Raw genomic sequence first — 19,266 nt, 5'->3', positions numbered from 1 at the left:
CCCCCCCCCCCCCCCCGCAGCCTGGGCAGGTGTGCCCATTGGCAGCAGCAGAGAGCGCCGCGGGGCAAAGGGCTGGGGAGCCTGGGGCCACTTGGCCAACCTCTGTGGAAGCTTCCGACCTGCTCCGGAGCTTGGCTTTCATGGGCAGCCCTGCCTCCAGACCGCACTCTGACCTGGATCTTGCAGGGATTCCGGAGAAGCTTCCTCCCCCTGGAAGCAATCCTAGAGCTTCCACACAGGAGGACGAGGCCCCCGAGGTCTCCAGGGCCCCTGAGCCTGCTGTCCGAGACTGTGGCCCTCCGAGGACCGCAGGCAGCGCCTGGGACACACGCTTTCTGGGCCTCGGGTCCAGGCTCACACTTTGTTTTGTTTTGGCCTGGGAGCGGCAGGACTGTCCGGAGCCCTGGCTCCCTGGTGACATCCTACAGACCATCTAGCCAGCTGCTCAGCAGGGATGGGGCGTGGGACTCGGACCTGTTCTCTCTCCGCCCCACGGAGAAGCCCGCTGCGCCAGCGACCAGCCACAGGCCTGTGACGGGCCGACGTACCTGCGCCATGACATCATGGGACCAGATGTCTGCGGCCGACGTGAGGTGTGCTTTGCTCTCCACTTCCGAGGGTCTCAGTAACGTGGGGCCAAACACAGTAGCCAGGTTGTGAAGGGACATTTTGTTGATGGGTTCCTTCTCAGCAACCCTGAAACGGGTGGGGGAGGGGAGAAAAAGAAGTCATTTCTCAGTAGCCACTCGGAGCTCCAGGCGCTCGGCCTGAGCTGTAAGAACTCCGGCAAGGATTCCCAGACGGTGGCTACTAGCCTCCCTCTCCTTAGGGTAGAGACCTCTTGGTAGGGAGGGACTAAGCCAATGGACCAAGTCTCCAGCGGTGTCCCAGGACGTTCCTGTACTGGATTCCGAGCTCCCGGGGCCACCCCTTGATGGTAAACTGCCAAAGCCAGAAGGACCTACTCCAGCTCCTTCCCCTTGGGGATGATGACATTCCTGACTCAAGAACTTTCCCCGTAGGAGCTCCCGTTCATCACAGCCCTGTGGGGAGGTTATTATCATCACCCCCCATACAGACGAAGTCACCGAAGTACAGAGGCGTGACGTGACTTGCCCAAGGCGACACGGCTAGCCAGTGGCGGAGCTGGGATCTGCCCCCACGCGGTCTGCCTCCAGAGCCCATGCTCTCCCCAGGGTCAGCCAAGCTGCCGTGCGTGGCCTCGGCGGAGAGTCCTACTGTGGTGGGGCAGTGGCAGGGGCCAGAGGAGGGGCCGGAGCTCCAGCAGCAGCGGCTAACTAGGCCGGAGGTTCTGCCTACTGTGCTGCGGGAAGGTGACCCTCATCCCAGGTGGAGCCCAGGGACTGTTCTCCCGTGCTTTCCAGAACGGTCTTCCTCACAGGACCCCAGCGTTGCCTCCCTTTGGATCTTTCTCTGCTTCTCTTGCATACTAGGCCACATGCTCAGTAGATATCTCCCGAGTGACAGAAGGGGCTGCCATTTGTGGCTGGTGTCCAGGCAGATCCAGACCACCCAACACATCACAGAGGCCCTGGGCCTTCCTCAGTCCTAGGAGATGCTTCTGGGGCTGAGCCCACTCGCCCGAGCAGCACCCCCCAACTCCCAACCACACCGTCACTCCCAGCCACCAGGCGAGAGCCACGGACGCACACGCTGACTGCTTTGGAAACAGGCAGACAAACATTGCCATGCCAGGAGGCAGCTGCGTAGCTGGCCCAGCCCCCCTACACACACACACACACACACACACACACACACACACACACGTACACACGCACACACGCCAGCCAGCCAGGGGCCCAGATGTGGGAACAGACTGTGCCCAGTTCCCAGGGTGGAAACCCTAATGAATTTTCCCTTCCCACTCCTCCTCTGTGTGTCCTCCCCACAGTGCTCGCCAAACTATGGGAATTGGTTGGGGCTTCAGTTCTGGCCAAACCAGAGGGAAAATGTCTCATGATGGGAAAAACGAGACAGCAGCCCCAGGCATTTCCAGGTCTCCGCTGGCCCTCCGGAGCTGGCCTGGCTGAGCCGCGGCCGGAGCCCAGGCCCGAGGGCTACAGCTGAGCTCAGGGAGGAGCGGGCCCGCCGCGTGACCCCAACTCAGGGGGCTTCCTGGTCCTGGGTGGCAAGTGGATTGAAGGGACACCAGGAAACTTTTGCTCCCCACTTAGACCCGGGTGTGCTGGGCTCAAAAGCAAGTGGCGAGGACACGGCGAGGGCTGGTGTCAGTTCTGAGCTCTGCTGCAGGCATCAGCTTGAGCAGCTCTCGGACCCCACGACAGAAGGGGGGGAAGGGGGGAGGGGACTTAGCTTAGGATTCGGGACGTGTGCCTTCCAAGGACAGAGCTGTGGCCAACCCCAAGCAAAGCCCTGCTGGCCTGGGGCTCGGTTTCCCTGTTAGATGAGGTGTAGGTCAAGACCAGCGGGTTGCAGACTCCTCACTGTGCCCCCAACGAACACACTTCACGCTGTGAGCCAGACACGAGTGCGGGTACCGCACAGGACAACACGTGCGCTACGCTGCAGCCCACCCTAGGCTCTCCGTTCCCTTCCACTTCAAGCTCTGACGTGGCCTGAATGACCACGGACTGCAGTCTATCAACAGTCCTGGGCTCTGGCCCTGCCTTTCTAAGCGGCGTGTGGCCGATGTGTGAGGTTGCCATTAGGACCCAGGTATTTCTCAAACCGAAGACTGTGAAGGCCAGAGTTTGCAAAGTGAACCCTCGCCCTGTGACGGATGACCCAGCAGAGGCCGGCACCCGTGAGGAAGAGCCGAGGGGCCGGGTCCCCGGGCAGATGTGTCCTCCCCAGCAGGGCCCTGGGCTCCCTGCCCCTCCCCCGGCTGCGCCCCTGCTCTTACCTTTTCAAGTGTTCCAGCAGGAAGAGGAAGGTGATGAGGTTGGGGTCGGGCAGGGTACGAAGCAGGTGCATCATGCAGTTTTCCTTGGCAGCAGGGTCCGACAGGGCTGTGGGGACAGCGGGGCTAGGGTGGGGCTCGGCTCCCGGCGGGGGGGCCCGCACCGGCGCCCCCACGGTCAGGGGGCTAGGGCACAATGAGGGAGAGCCCAGGCTCCCAGGGGTGAGGGGAGCAGACCCTGTAGGGAAGGAAGGGCCTGGTATCTTCCCAAGGGTGGACTAGGAACAGCTGGCTCCTGTAGAAGCCCCCACCCGTGACCTCTAGCTTAGTCCGGAGGCAGCTGGCAGGGAGTGGGCACCCTCCTGCCCCTTCCGCCCCTCCCGCACGGGCCTTCTCGGCTCCTGCCATGCCCCGTCCCTGGTCTAGGAGGCTAAGTTTAAGGCCATGAGGACACCGCTTTGAATGTGTCCTCTCTTTCAACGGCCTCTGATGTTGGAGCAGGCAGTGAACACCTTCCGTGGGGTTCCTCGCTTCCTGTGGCGGCTGAAGCCCTGATCTGCACGGGGAGGAGGCAGTGGGAGGAGGTAGGTGCCCAGGCCTGGATTCGGCCCAGGTGGGTGGTAGCTGGAGCCCCGCTGGCCGAGGCCCTCCGCTTCATCCCCCCCCGGGGCGTCAGGGAGAGAGAGAGCGCGCTCGCCTGGAAGCCTGGGCTCCGGCCATCTCCGGGACGCTCCGGCCAGCCTTGTCTTGGGCTCTGGGATGCTGGCCCTGACCGCCCACCTCGGGGCACGTTTCCCTGGACGCCCAGCTTTCCAAGCAAGGACGTTAGTATTCGAGGAGGAAGCACAGAGGGCAGCCCACAGGGACAAGAGGGGAGAGAGGCAGGTGAGTAGGGGTCCAGCCTCGGGCTCAGGCCCCAGCGGGTCACAGCCCACCCGCCAGGCCACTCAGCCACGTCGCGCCAGGGCACCGGGCAGATCCACAAACAAGGGAAGCCATGGGTCTCTTGCTCTTTGCCGTCAGGGAGGCCGGCTCGGCCCAGCCCTCAGGTCCCCCAAAGCCTCACCGATGCCCTCCATGAAGGCTGGGTAAAGGCGGTCTGTGAGGAGGGGCTCGGGCAGCTCCCGGAAGTAGAGCTTCAGGGTGCCGGCGATGGCGTTGATGTCCATGTCACTCAGCATCAGCAGGATGTCCTTGTTATCTGCAGAGGAGGTGCATGATGGGGACTGCGCCCGCCTGAGCCCCCTCTTCCACGCAGTCCTCAGCCAGGCAGTGCGCCCTGTTCCATCCCGCACAACAGAGCCGGGGGAAGCCCCCACCCACTCCCGCTCCGCCCCAGTCTCCCCAGGAAAGGCAGGATGTAGGTAGCGCCCACAGGTGGTCTGTGACTCAGCCCTGTGGGGGGAGGGGAGCACCGTTCTCCATCCAGGGTTCTGGAGTCACACTCATATGTCAGACACCCTCTTTGGAATCTCCCCGCTGCTAAGCGTCTCTCTGGAAGGCCCTGCACATTTTTTATACGTAAAATCATGTTCCCACAAAGCCTCGGCTTCCAGGTTGCACAGAGGAGCCGAATGCCAACACATCCCCAGCCCCTCAGCCCAGGCTTCCCGAACACGGGCCCCGCCTCGGTTCCCATGGAATCCGAGCAGCCTCAACCAGCAAGATGGGGGAGAGAAGAACCGGAAAGGTCAGGCCCCACCACCGAGGAGTTTACAGAGCTAGACAGCAATGCCCGTCCCAAAGGGCGCTCAGGGCTCTGGAGACCGCAGAGGGGAGCCCGAGCCAGCCAGCCCGCCCAAGTTCAAAGCCCTTCAGTTTCCTTACACCCCCCTATGCACCAGGGCACTAGCAAGAAAGCCAGGAACACCGGAGTAAGAAAGATCTGCGTTGAAAGAAGGCTCAAAACCTACAAGCTGGGCAATCCGGGGAAGTGACTTGGCCCCTCTGAGCCTCAGGTCCTCATTGGGAGCCGTGGATAAGAGACTGGAGAGGAGGGGGATTACACGAGCAAACACGGGCAGAGTCCTTGCATTGGACACTCAGAACTGGCCCGCCGCATGCCGCACTGGACTGCGGGTCACAGAACAAGGCTCCGCTGCCCTCGGCTACTTGGGGCCTGTCTGTGGAGAAGGCCTCCGGTGCACCTGGGCTCCCGGAGAAGCCCGTGGGGGGGCGCCCTCTCCCCACCGATGCCCAGGCGGGGCCTCCCACACTCACTGGCATCGAAGACGGCCTTCAGCGCCTGGATGTCCGTGGCCACCCCTGATATCCGGTAGATGCCGACCTCCTCGATGCCCCTCTTCTCCACCTCCTCCACGCACTGCCGCACGATATAGGGCACCTTGGAGCGCTCCCGCCTGGTGGGGAGGGGCTGTGAGGGAGTGGCGGAGGGCGTCCCCTCCCCTGCACGCCTCGGAGGGCTCTAGCCTCTGGTGGCAGGGCTGGGGCCGCTGAGAGGGCTAAGAGGCCATGCCACCCCCACCCCACCCAACCAGCCCAAGGCCCGCCTCCTGCAGGACAGCAAGGGACACAGGCAGGAGGAAGGTCTGGGAGACAAGCCCAAAGACTCTGAGACAAGAACGTTCCTTAGAACACAGATCTCAGCTTCGAATGCTTATGTGGGACCTACATGTTTTCCCCTGAGGAGGTGGCTGAGGTCCTGGAGACAAGGGCAGTGGAGGGGGTGGTGGGGAGCCGAAGGGTGCGTGCCCTTCCCTGAGGGGCAGCCCCTCCTGGATTCCCGCCTGCTGTGGCCAAGCCCCTGGTGTTTAAATGGCGGCTTGTTTACTTCTAAAGCACGTGTAAGACCGAGACCTGCCTCTGTGGGCCCCTTTTGGCCGTCCCTGACTACGGACCTGGAGGGTGACCCCCTAGGGGCTGGCAGGGACCCCGGGCGCTAATGCCGCCTCTCGGGCGCCAGAGGGGACACCTACTTAGTCACCACGCTGATCTTCACGCCAAAGACACCGGTCTGCTTTTTGGACGGGGTCCTCTTCAGGCTCGTATCCCGGCTGGTGAACTTCATGGAGAATTCCACTTTGATCTGGTTGAGGGTGAGACAGGTCCAAGTCCCCCAGGGTACGAGTGCCTGAGCCTCCCAAACGCGGGTCCCCTGCCCAGGACGGCCGAGGAGGGCTGCTGCTACCCCCCAGGGCTCCCTGAAACACCTACAGGGTGGGAGTGGGAAGGGTGCGGGCACAGGGGAGGGGAGAGGGACTGCGTTGAGGGGACAGGGGGCAAGACAGCACCCCGAGGACAGCAGCCAGGGGCCCGCCCACTGTGCAGACATTTCCCGCCTCTCCCGGCTCACCCCGTTCATCTCAATCACATCTGTGTGCCAGTTCTTGGTTTCTACAGTCTGTGGGTCCAACTGCAGAGAAGGGAAGGAAGAGAATGTGAGCGCGAGGGACGGAGATGGCGTGGGGGTGAGCGAGAGCTGTCCACTGGCCGGCAGCTGCTCCCGGCGGGCTCAACGGTCAGGCAGAACCGGGCCGAGGCTGCTCTTCGGGGCTCCAGCCCCCGGCCCCTCCTGTCCTGGCTGGTGAAGGAGCCGGACGCACGGGTAGGCACGCCGGCCCGTCCCCTCTGCGACGGGTATTCTCACCCCTTCACAGGTGCACACATGGAGGCTCACAAACAGGAGGCGACCTGCTCAACCACCAGGACTGGCGTCAATGGGGGGGGGGGCAGTGCGGACTGAGGTGCAGAATGGGGGCCAGGAGAGGTCAGGGGCTCATCTCGGGAGTCAGGCTGCCTGGGTCCGAATCTCAGCACTGGCGCCGCCAGGCGTGTGACCTTGGGACGTTTTCACCTTGGCTCAGCCTCCTTTGTGTCTTCCGCGCCCCACAGCCCATTGCAGATGCTGCTGGCTGCACTGTTGCGAAGGCTCCCCGAGATAACTGGGGAGGAGCAGCTGGCCTCCAAGGAGGAAAACACGCTGTGGGGGAGGCCCCTGGACGGGGCAGGAGCCCCAGGAACAGAGGCATCCCTCCCAGGGGACCGGCCAGGCCTCCGCTCCTCTGACTCCGTGGCCTTCGGACCGGTCCTCCTTGCGCACCCGCACAATGACTCTGAAAAGTTGTGCACTCCCAGCACATTTGCAGCTCGACATCTGAGTATTCCAAAGCAAGTTTAAATAGTTGCAAAGAGCCTGACTTCCAGGATAATGTAAATATTTACATCTTAAAATAAAACTGTGACATCATTCTCTCCAGTGGATTCAGTGGGATCGAATTACTACAGCGATCTGCTACCCACCGTCATTGAGGAAAATACAAGCTCCCCGTTCCCTTGCAGACACCCTGCATTGTTTCTTTTTCCTCCCAAAGAAATTTGTCCCAGTTTGTACTTTCCTGTCTTAAAGTCTTTTATTCATCACTCTATTAAATTTTGCTTCAACAAAAGTATCCGTACAGGGCACCTGGGTGGCTCCGCTGGTTAAGCGTCTGCCTTCGGCTCAGGTCATGATCCCAGGCTGAGCGCTGGGCTCCTTGCTTAGCAGGGAGTCTGCTTCTCCCCCTGCTTGTGTGTGTGCGCTCTCTCTATTTTTGACAAATAAATAAATAAAATCTTAAAAATAAAAATCTTAAAAAAAAAATCTGCCTATCTTCCCAGATTAAAAAAAAAAAAAAGCCTTAAAAAAAAAAAGCCTTAAAAAAAAATCTGTACAAGTGGCAATGAAATACGTCCTAAGACCACAAAACCCCAAACATTCGAGACATGGTCTAGAGTAGTTATTACAGTGATTGGAAGCACACAACAGAAACACTAATCAACACGTTACAAATAAGTACTAATAAATATTTGGTAGCAAGATACCACTTTGGTGGACTTGTGTCTCTTCACAAAGTGGATAGAACACTTTTTCTGTTTTAGTTCATGTATTTTTTTGCTAGGGTGGAACTGAGTGCAGTCTCAATATGCTTGCGTGGTGGTGTTTTTTTTTTTTAAGTTGATTTATTATTTTTAGTAACCTCCACACCCGGCGTGGGGCTTGAACTCATGACCCCGAGTCGCAGGCTCCACCGACTGGGCCAGCCGGGAGCCCCTGGTTTTGTTTCTAAGCACGTGTAGGATGAAACATCTTGTTCATATAAGTAACTAGATGGGGCTGAAAATAGTTTATTACAGCAACGTTATATGAGTCTTTAAACTTTTTCCTCCTCGTTTGCCTTAAATTGCATATATACCTATTAGCAAAACATATTTTATTTTTATTATTTTTTAAAAAGATTTTATTTATTTATCTGACAGAGAGCGATCGAGCACAAGCAGGGGGAGCAGCAGAGGGAGACGGAGAAGCAGGCTCCCGCTGAGCAGGGAGCCCAACGTGGGGCTTGATCCCAGGACCCTGGGACCATGACCTGAGCGGAAGGCAGACGCTTACCCGACTGAGCCACCCAGGCGTCCCTAGCAAAAGTTATTTTAAATGATCTCTCAGCTGACAATTTCCATCAGTTTTGTGGAGAGCACAGAACTAGAAAGCACCTGACTTGTGAATGGATCTGGACCTCGGCCATCAGTGTCTTCCCCTTTCTCCACACCTACACCCCACATTTCCAGGGGCCCCGCTATCGGCCAGCCAGGAGGCGCTGGCTCCCCGGGTCGCGCCCCGGCAGAGGCAGGGCTGAAGCGGAAAGCCCTTCTCAGGCACATCGCTTTTGGCAGTGGCATCTACGGGAGAGGAGAGTCTGCAGATTGATTCTCTGAAAACTCTCCCTGCCCATGCCCCCTAAAAAGCCTCTGCGCCCCCCCGAGAGCGTGTGCACAGCAGCGTGAACACCACCGTTCCAGCAGGCCCACAGCACAGAGGAAAACGGACGGGTCAGCCCGGGGTGGCTGGGCCCAGGGCTTCCTACAGCTCGATGTAAGTCCTTCCGCACCTTCCATCACCCACACGGCACTGGGTGCAGGCGGCAGGGGCTCTGGGCTGTGTGTGTGGGCCGGCCTTGGTCTAGGCCCAGCCTCTAGCCGTCGGTTCCCTGCCCGGACGAGGCGTGGAACTGAGAAGGGGACGGAGGGAGAGCAGCGTGGACAAGACCCAGCAAGCCCCGAGCTCCCCACGCTGCCCCAGCGCCGCCTCCGACACACCAGGGAGGCACGTGGGACTCAGCAGCCCGGCTCGCTACTCCAGAAGCCTTGGGGCCAAGCATCCCACTGGGTTCCAAAGGAAGTCCCTGAAACGTCCCTCTCCTGAAACTTTTTCTGTTCCAAACCCTCGCCAGGTCTGTAGCACAGGCTGCCCTTAGGTGCCCCTGCACCTGATGCCCCTCCCGTGACATGGCGCCTCCTGGCAGCTGCTGTGGACTTAGCCAGGGGTCCCTCCCTGGGTCCTAGAGTGGCGCCTGGGCACAGCCAAGTGGGAGAAGGGCAGGGATTGAGAGTCAGGCCTATCTAGGTCCAAACGTCCGCTCTTCGACTCAACTGTGTGAATTCAGGCAAGTCACTTAAACTTCCCTGAACCTCAACTTCCTCCCTGGGGCATCCATACCACCTCAGAGGATGGTTCTAGAAAGTAATCACAGAACTAATGTATTCTGAGCATCTCCTAGGAATCCGGCATGAAGACAAACCCTTCACACACGGAATCTCAATTAATCATCGTAACAAGGCTGCGAGGTTTAGCCTTTTTATGCTCCCATTTTACAGACGAGAACACTGAGGCTTAACGAGACTGAGGAACCTGCCCAAGGCCCCAGATCTAGGAAGTGAGAGCTGGGGTACAAGACCAAGTCTCCCTGACTCACCTGCTCGGCTAACCCTGCAGGAGAAGGTGGAAAGCACCCTGCCTGGTGTCCGCGCCTCTCGGCAGCAAGGCATCTGCTCTTTCTGTTACTGGTTTAGAAAGGTGACATTGGGGCCGCCTCCGGTACAACGCCGCCGTGCCTTCCCTCCCCACTGCGTCCGTTCTCGCGCTGAGCAGCAAGCTCCCATTTTCCTGGGAGCACGTGAGACACAGGAAAAGCAACTCCTGGTGCTAAGACCCGGGTCTCGCCCTGCTTCTTCCAGGAAGCCTTCCTTGGAGAATTCCAGGCCTCAGGCCTTCGGTTCTCCTCTGCCTTCCGGCGCACGGAGACGCTGTCCCTCCGCAGCCTGCTGGCACCCTCCCACCTGTCTGAGGCCAGGGCTGAGTTAGGTGGCACTTCTGTGTTTTACTGTGAGTCCCTGCCACGGCCATCTCCCAGATCCCCTTGGCAGGTGCGGCCCTGGTGTGCTCGAGGGAGGCCCGCCTGGCCCCTCGGTGCTGGACCACGAAGTTCTGTCTCCCAGCAGGCCAGCAGCCTCCAGAAACCAAGTCTATTTTCAGGATGTCACTTAAATACAGAGAAGGGAGGGTGAGGAGTGGAGAGGGACATGGCACATTTTCCAGAGAAATGATGCTGCCTGAGCTGCTGTGGCTATTTATAACCCCTGGGAAATGTGGACTCTGCTATTTCCTGATTAGATTAGTGCTGGGGGTGGAAGAGCCAGCCCCCAGGATGTCAGTGGACGGGAACACCTGACCGCTTACCCTCCCGTCCCAGCAGATAGGTGCCACCCACTGGCCCTGGGCAGCGGGTACCGAGATTGCCAGATTGCCCAAGGGAGGAAGACAGATGGGGCTGCCAAGGGCCAGGCTGGGGGAGACCCCCAGGGGCCCCTCTTTCACCCCACAGGTAAGACACACATCGCGGGGGCTACCCCAGGGTGGGGCACAGGCAGGAGACAGAAAGGAGACATAGGACATCCTAGAGGGAGTTCTAAGTGGCCACACACCGCCGCTGGGAGCAGCTCAGGTATGTTCTATTTGCTTTTGCCTTTAGACTCGGTCAGGTCATGGCTGCACACTCAGCCCTCGGCCAAAGAGACACGGCTGACCTTGGGGACTGACGGCCACAAGAGAAGCACCAGGTCATCTGCAACGAAATCCTGAGCCCACGTAAGGAGATGGAGATGCATGTTCTCAAGAGAACCTGGCAGGCGGCTGGGTTACTGCTTCACCAGCCTCGCATCTGGGACAGGAACAGCGGCCTTGCAGGGGCGCTGAGAGGGTCTGAGGACAGGAGGGCGGGGAGGCTGCTCTGTGCTCACCCGGGCATCTTCTGGATGGTGGGTGCACCTCGTTCCTGCAGCAACGTCCTTAGGGGTCCTTAGGCCTAAGCCCTTCCTCCCAGCCCGTTTGTCGCCAGTGCATCTCCTTCCCTCTGGCTCGAAGGCTGTTTGTGTCCTGGGATTTCAGGGGCACTGGTGAGTTTGGGGTGCCCATTCTCGCTGCCCTGGGTAATGACACGGTGCACGTTCACACCTGGGCCCTTCTGATGGTGGGCCACAGCCTTCCTACTATACTGCACGCCTGTAGCCACGTAGCTCGCCCGAAAGTCTTTGGGTGATTTCTGCCACTGCCCCTTCCCACACCGCCTTCCGTGGGGCCTGGGCGGCACCACACCGTCTGCGGGCAGCTACGGTCCCGGTGGGCGGGGAGGCACAGAGCAGCCCTCGGTGTGTTACTTCAGCACCTGACACAGGGGCTCCCAGGCCTCTGCTTCCACTCCCCGCCAAAAGCCTCTTGGCGCCGAGCCCCTTCCCTCAGAACCTCACTCTGTCATTTCCCCAGCGCAGGCCTGAGGCCCGGAGGAGCCCACTGATCCCTGACCTCCTGTCCCTGCGGGCCTGGCTTCCTGCTTTCTGTCGCTCCCGCGCGGCCCTTCCCTTGCCTTTCTGAGTCCGGGGCCTGGTGTCCTGGGCCTGGCTGGGGAGGTGGCATGGACTTTTCTTGAAGCCAGAGTTGTTTCTAGGGCTAATACAAATGAAGTGCTTCTCAACAGCAAGGGCACTAAATCCGTTATCCTGGAGCTGTCGCGCCCCGAGGTGAACGGGGCCCCGAAGGGAAGGTGGAGATGGCTGGCTGTTTCTGGGGGTGCCTGCCAGAGACAGTGCTGGGCTGTGGAGACCAGGCCCTGAGCCAGGTGTCCTGTCTGACGGGGGTACGTTTCCTGTGGCTCCCAGGCGAGTGGCCACGGTGGCGGTACTAGGCTGGCTTTTTCCTGCCCTCCCCCAAGTGTGTCCACATACCCTGGGCTGGGTCCCCTTGGGACACCAAAGCCAGTCTGTCATTGGGACAGACCACAGGCGTGAGAGGCATGGTAGGGCTGGCAACAGGGGGACTAGGGAGCTGCCAAGGCCTGCCTCTCCTCCCTCTCGGGAAGGGTACGGGAGGATTCCGTCAACGTGGCTGCTCTGAGAGAAACTCCTAGAGAGGCAGGGTGGAGTGGGAGGGGGATGCCAGGGCCTAAAGCCTGGCTTCCAGCTCAGCAGCCGGGCCAGGGGAGACCACGATCGGGCTCAGTAAACTCACGCCATTTTCCCAGAGGCTGGCTCCCCCACGATTAGGCCAAGCAAGCTCGGCCCTCCAGCCCTCACCCTGCAGGGTCAGGTACCGTCCCCCAGCGCAGCCACACGACAGGCTGGTGCTGACTCTGTAGGCACAGCGCCGGGTCTTGCCTCCCCTCCCCCTGCCCCCCTGGACTTTGAAGTTCTCAGAGGCCCACATATGGAAAGGGTTTAGCAGCTCTGAATGAGGCTTTTATTGAAGCCAGGTTAGCCTCATAGCACCCACTGTGACCTGCCTTNTCGGCATTCCAGAGCCCCAGTCTGTCCTGTGCCTGCCGCACTTCTAGTCCTGGGGCTGGGCACGGCTGTAGACAGCACTCGAACCTGGGCTGCTTCGGGAGACCCCCAAAGCTGGGCGCATCTCTCCCAGAGCCCCGGGGCCCTGTCTTCCTCGGGGCGGCTGGCATCCCACTGCCTTCCCTGTTCCGCATGGCCTGGACACCTCACCCCAGAGCCAGGCCGCAGACAAACAGCCAGGAAGCTGCCTCGCCTCAGCTCAGGGCCACGTTGGGGGCACAGGGGTAATGAAGGGAGGGTCACTCTGGTTGGGGCCAAAGCAACACACAGGCAGCCCAGAGGGGCGGCGTCTCCAACGTCGGGAGTGGGAGGCTGAGGTCCTGAGCCGGAAGCTTCCTGCTAACTGCCGTGGGAAGTTAGCTGAGCGGGGGGTCAGCGGCCTCCCTCTGCACTTGAGTGCTTCGGTGAGCACTGTGAAAGTCCTCCTCTGAAGCTGACCTCCTCCTCCCTGCCCCGGCCAGCAACGCCATCTGGGCACAGAGCCCGTTCCTGAGAACGAGCGGCCCTGGCGAGTCCACTGCCCGTGCCCGCTCCGAGGGGCCTCTGGGTGGGCGCCTGCCCCGGCCCCACGCTCACTAGACGGCACGAGAAGTAACCGCTCGTGTCTCCGAACCGCGTGCGACACGGGGTACTGCAGGCCGGAAGGCACCCCGTGCAGGGGCAGCCCGCCCCGGCCCCGACGGGCTCCCTGAGCACCCGGACAGCCGGGCCGCCGAGGAACGGCCCCAGGCCCCGTGGGGCTCCGGCTCCCCCGCCCCGCAGGGCGGCCACTGCCTGAGAGCCGGCTCTGGGCGCTGGCTCCTGCACCGAGCCACTCCTGTCACGCTGGGTCACTCTGGGACTCAGTTTGCCTGTGAAATGGAGCAGATAATAATAGCTCCTCTCACAGCACGGGCTGAGAATGACGTCTGGACCTCAGCCAGGGCCCCAAACATGTCAGCGTCACTAAAACTGGGCTTAAGCTCCCCTGTAGCTTCCCGCCGCACTTCGATTAAAAGCTGAACTCCTTGCCGTGGCCTGTAAGGTCCTACTCCAGCTGGTCACTGCCTGCCCCGTCCAGGATGCCCTCAGACCCTGTCCCGTGGCCTCTGTCTGCTTCTGAAGATGCCATGGCCACCCTACCAGCTGCAGGGTTTTCACCCTGCCAGTTCCCCTGCCTGGAGTGCACTGTCCTGGATCTTTCCAGAATTGTTTTGTGTTTTTTTTTAAAAAATTATTTATTTGAGAGACAGAGAGCACACGCACGCGCGCGTATGCCAGTGGAGTGGGGGAGGGGCAGAGGGAGAGGAAGTGGGGGAGAGAGAGTCTTAAGCAGACTCTGTGCTGAGCACGGACCCTGACACAGGGCTTGATCTCACCACCCTGAGATCATGACCTGAGCCAAAACCAAGAGTCAGGCGCCCAACCAACTGGGCCACCCAGGCGCCCCCAGCATCCTTCTTGTCATTTAAATCTTAGTTCAAAATTACTTCTTCCAGCAAGGCCTCTCCCTCCCCATTACTCTCTTGTTCATTACCCAATTTTATGTTCTTCCTAGCACCTGTCCAGCCTGAAACCATCTTATGCATTGCCTGACTCCTTCTGTAGACAGAAAGTTCCATGAGATTAAGGGGTCTCTGCCTCCCACCTCTGGGGTGCCCAGTACGTGGGAGATACCCATCAATATTCAGGGACCAAATGAATGAAACGGGATGTGGGGGATGGAAAGAGCGATGCCTTTCCACCAAGGCTCCTTTGGGACAGGGGTCAAAAAGCCCCACATTCCTGCTCACCTCTCTTGTCCCGTGTCCAGTGAATGGCTGGCCTTGGCCCAGGGGCAGCCCTGTGACCTCTCCCACCCAGACTTTCCCAGTGTGTTGAGAGTTTAAGGCTTAGGAACGGGAATCTTGAGACATGGCCAACATCATCACATGAGCCGGAGCTGGGAGATGCCAGAGAACTGGAAAGGTGAAGAGATTTGCCCAAGGTCACACAGCCAGTACAGACGGCAGACTCCGGTTTAGAAAAATAAGGTCTCTGCACTCCTACTAGCCTGGTGGGGTCCCCAGCACCCTATGCCGCATGAACCTGAGGGGCGGGGTGCTCCAGGGAGGCGGCCAGGGCACAAAGAAGACTTCAGGCATGATTGGGAAATGGAGCTGTGGCTGTCACTGCTCTGGCTGGGCCCATCTGAAGCACCAACTTTGGCAGGGATCGCTGTCCAGGACAGAGATGGTTCTAGCTCCTGGCTGAGGCATCAGTTCCGCTGAGGAAATCCCTGTGGGGTTATGGTGCCCTCCCAGCCTCTCTGCAGAAGAATCCCAAGGGCAGCTCTCATGGTGGCCTCCCATCTCTCTACGCTCACCCTGGGGACAAAGGACAATGAGGCCCTGATCTAAGGCTCGCTGGGATTTTGGACTGAGTCTGGCTCCTCCCAGGGATAGGGCCTGCAGGTTCCAGATGTGGGGGAATGTGTATCCCTCTAGGTGCTAGGGAGCGGGCAGAACACAGATCTCCTTCCCGTCCCCAGCACTGTCTGTTTGAGAAAAGGAAGCCAAAACAGTACCTGGTGACCAGCACCCGACAATCTGGGTGGCTGGCAAGGCCACTTGGCAGAGGGCTGGGCCTTTCCAGACTTGTGCTCCCTCATCAATGTCTGGCAACTCCCCCAACTAGCACCTGCAGAAGTTTCTGGGCTCTTTCCAAAATGTCTGCCCTCCTGGGGACTCACTGCCTCTGGAAAGTCCTGCAACACTAGGCTCCCCCAGCTTTGGCCTTTCGGAAACCACCTTGGTTGGCAGGCTTAGCTCCCCCTGGTCCAGGGCCATCTAAAGGCTGGGGCACCAAGCCCAGCATGGCTGCCTGGCCAAGCCACCTGTGGACCACAGAGATGCTGGAGAGGGCCAATGCGCTTTTTAACCTCCCCAGGTGCAGGCCAAGTGCACTTAGAGCAGGGGTTCCTGCCTTGGGATCTGTGACCCTATGTAAAACAGCATATCATCTGGGCAATGGGTGGCTCTGGGTCTGCATGGAGGCTCCATTTCCTCCAACAGATTCTCAGAGCTGTGGAGTCCTACTTTGTGGAATCAAACAGGCCCCTTGGGAGTCAGCTTAGTAGAGAAGTAGGGGCACTGGCAGTCAGGAGACCACCCATGTGTCGCTAGGAGTAAGGTCCTCTCCCTCTAGGGAGTGAGCAGATGCTTCGAGAAGGTTCATGGCTGCAGGAATGCAGGAAGGTCGCTCTGCTCCCTCTTCCAATTCTCCAGCCAGCCTGGCCACAGTCCTGGCTCTCACACAGGCCCCGGGGGAAAGAGGCCAGCTGCAGGGGTCTCCAGCCCAAGGGAGAGGCGCTACTGTCCCTTTCCTACAGCTGAGGGATCACTACAGGAGTGTGAGTGGGCGTGTGGACGGTTAAGACACGGACAAGGGTCCCTTCCTCCCAGCAGATAAGGCAGACTGGGGTGGGCAGGGGGAAGGGGCAGGGCAGAGTGTGGACAGCCAGGGCAGGACAGATGTCTACTGCACGAGGTTTCAAGATCTTTCTTGATGCCCTGAACCAGATTATGAAATAAAGTTAATGAGCCCAAGACATATCTATGTCTGATAGCCTAGCACCCTTGTACCCCCAACACCCCATTCACTGGCTGTGTGAGCCTGGGGGGTGTACCCACGGTTTGTGTACCTGATGCTACCTGTTAGGAAGAACGGTCAAGTTCAACGACAGACTCTGGGAGGGCCTAGGAGCTGTCCTGCAGTCGCAGTCAAGATGGCAAAGAAAGGGACCCTCCTGGGCCCTCAGATTCCCCAGCAAGTGGCCCAAAGGGGGCTCCCCATCCTGTCCTTCCTCAGGTAACACCTCTGACTCTCCCCAGAAGTAGAGGGGAGCAAACCCCCTCACAGAGCAGCCTGAGTCACTGTGCTCCAGCAGCAACACTTCCATTCACCTCGCTGGCCTCTAGCTTCTGGACGGAAGTTCTTTCGAGGCAGGGAATTCTCAGCCCCACGTGGCAACCCCTCAAGCAGAGACAAGGTCATCAAGAACTGTCCTCCACTCTCCCCGACTCCTCTGGGCCCTGCCAGTCCAGCCTGAGCCCCCCTTCTCCAGGCACCCCCACCCAAAGGCTTCTGGCTTGGGCTCTGCCGCGCGGGGGTCCTGCTAGCCTCTCTGTGGCTCCCACAAATGACCCCATCACAGGCTCTGGGTACTTCAGGGGGTGGGGGATGGGACTCCTTCAGTCTCTCAAGTGCAACCTCAGGACACAGAAGCAGGTGGGAAGGCAGGAAGAGCAGGCCCTGGGCCTAGTCTCTGTGAGCGCGAGCTGAAGCAGAAAGTTAAAACATAAAAATAAAGGAGCAAATACAGGAAAAGGAAAGTAGAAATGTGTAGCGCCGCGAGCGCTGGCAGAGCCCACAAACCCCGATGCCACGTGTCTCGTCTGCTCAATGCTTGCACAGCAAACCGATGCCAAGTCGGAGGCCGCAGTGAGGCTTCGGCCCCAGAGCTCCCCTTGGGGACAAGAACCACCCCAAACACAGCTCCCTGCGGCCCAAAGGAGAGCCTCTCTGAGCAACTGCAGACTCCTGGGGCCAGGGACCCCAGGTTAACGCGAGGAATCTTCCATTGAAGAGATACTTCAGCCCCAGCAGGGGCTCCCCCGGTGAGTCACCACCCCCCCCCGCCCCCCGCAGCCTTCAACAGGGAGTTGGAGGCCACAGGTGTCTTGGCGTCTGCGACAGCAAAACTTCAGGGCAAAGTTGGTGAGAAGTTCATGGGTGACCCCTCCCGCCGGGCTGGGCGGTACCTGGCACCCTTCCCCCACGCCACCTAAGCTGCTGCCTGGTCCCAGCCCCCTGGCTGGCAGGGAGCCTGCAGCACTGAAAAAAAAAACTAGGTTGATGCAGCTGGGGAAAGAAGGGACGTGGGCAGCGGGCCTGGCCCCGCAAGTCCGCCCGCTCGCCCGCTCGCCTGGCACACAGAGGCGGGCACAGCAGGGTGCATGCACGTGCCAGCACGCAGACCCTTGTATCCGTGACGCTGACATACTGTCACAGCAGGAGCGAGGGGCCGCCGCGCCAGAGCCAGCCTGCAGCTGCCCTGATGCCAGGGGGCTCAGCAGTGAGCACCTGGCCGGCCCGCTGCCCTTGCCCAGAGGGCACCATCAGACTCAGAGAAGCAAGAGACCACCAGAGGTATGGCTGGCTAAAGAATTCCTGAAGTGGATTCTTGGATGTGCCAGTCACAAACGCACAAGGAAAGTCTGGGATTTGGGGGCTTAAACATTGGCCCCTACTTGCCAGGCACCTCCCCAAAGGGACAGGTAAACCTAAAGGCTCCGTTTGCCTGGCGCCGGGCCAGGAACCTGCGGGGTCAGTTTCTCGCCAGCCTTGAGGTTTGGGAATGGACGATGAGCCCTGGGCTGGTGTCTGTTGGCCTCAGCAAGGGCTGGGCAGGGAGGGGGCTGCAGGGAAGGGCCGGCTCCGAGCTGCCGGGCACAGACAGCTGTCTCAGCACAGAAGGGCTCCGGTAGCAGCTGAGGCCAGCAGGGCCCTGCGAGCCCGGTCCCCGGAGATGCTGAAGGTGACTGGGGGCCAGGGCAGGACAGCTCAAGTTGCTGCCATGCCTGGCACTTTTCAGGACTGATGTCATCTCTGGGAGGTCAAGTATGCCCCACTGGCAGGGAGTGAAACCAGACAAGCAGGCAAAGGGCCCAACATCACTTCCTCCTGGCAGGTGCTGGCTGGCACCAAGGACTTGCACGGAGGGTTCCCCCCTCCTCTGAGCTGCAGGATGGCTTGCAAATCTCCATCAGCCCCATGGAGTAGCCAAAGCCTCCCTTGACGGATGGGCATGGCCCCTGCCAGCCAGCACAGGCCCCCTGCGACATCTTGCTTGGGGGGCTAGTTCAGGCTGCAGTTATCAAGCGCTTACTGTGTTCTAGGTGCTGGGTCTAGTTCTTCCTCGGATACCCAATGCCAGGGCCCAAAGCCAGCCCAAGGCAGCCTGCCCAGCTGCAGGACAGTCAACTTCTATCTCCGATTTTCATCCCAAGGTCTGGGGCTGCAGGCAGGACGGCGGTCTGCCCTGGCACACAGCTCAGGCGGAGCTGCCTGCTGGGTCAGGACACTCCTGGCACACTGGTGCCTAGCTGGCACGGGGCCGGCGTTGTCTGGGTGGTCCCCAACAAGGCAGCCCCCTGGAGGCGGTAGCCCCCAGGCTCAGCAGCACCACTACCTCCACATGACCCCCCCTTCCTCCCTGGTGGGGCAGGATACCCGCAACCCCGCACAAATAAGTCTTCCACGGCCAGGGGTGTTGAGGTGCTTCTGCCAGTGCCCCTCCATAAAGGGGCAGCCAGCAATGTCCACTGGGCTTGGGAAGGAGGCTCGGTCAGGGCTGGGCACCCTGGGTGGGGGTGACTGAGACCCAGGAGACCCTTTGCTTAACCACTCACATTCCTGCCTGTATAGACTCAGAAAGGAGCCGGGCAGTCCTCTCCCACAGGAGACAACCCCCTTTTTCCTGAGACGGGGACAGATGCAGAGAAAGCAGCCGGGGTCAGTGGCGGGGGTGGCAACAGCATTAATCATCAAATTAAAGCCACTTAGAGCAGACACACACACATACTCGGCCTCTGTCCTAGGACTCCATAATCAGGCAGGAGCTGGAATGGATCTCCAAGGGAGGGTGGGGGAAACAGAGCAGCCCGGCAGTCCCCAGCCCTCCCACCCACTCTGCC

General features: G+C 60.0%; 1 protein-coding gene across 4 annotated transcripts in view; it reads right to left on the bottom strand.

Annotated features, from left to right (window-relative positions):
* Positions 1-19,266, bottom strand: part of ABR (ABR activator of RhoGEF and GTPase) — a 174,920-nt gene that overhangs the window by 2,818 nt on the left and 152,836 nt on the right. For all 4 annotated transcript variants that reach the window (XM_040641103.1, XM_040641108.1, XM_040641106.1 and 1 more), the window contains 6 exons: positions 6,195-6,254; positions 5,818-5,927; positions 5,102-5,241; positions 3,948-4,082; positions 2,885-2,990; positions 549-696 (listed from right to left, as the gene is read on the bottom strand). In XM_040641103.1, coding sequence (XP_040497037.1) covers positions 549-696; positions 2,885-2,990; positions 3,948-4,082; positions 5,102-5,241; positions 5,818-5,927; positions 6,195-6,254 — 699 coding nt within the window. The remainder of the gene's footprint in view (positions 1-548; positions 697-2,884; positions 2,991-3,947; positions 4,083-5,101; positions 5,242-5,817; positions 5,928-6,194; positions 6,255-19,266) is intronic.

Source organism: Ursus maritimus, unplaced genomic scaffold (genome assembly GCF_017311325.1).
Source record: "Ursus maritimus isolate PB19 unplaced genomic scaffold, ASM1731132v1 scaffold_24, whole genome shotgun sequence".
NCBI lineage: Eukaryota > Metazoa > Chordata > Mammalia > Carnivora > Ursidae > Ursus > Ursus maritimus.
This window is presented reverse-complemented; position numbering and strand designations above follow the sequence as displayed.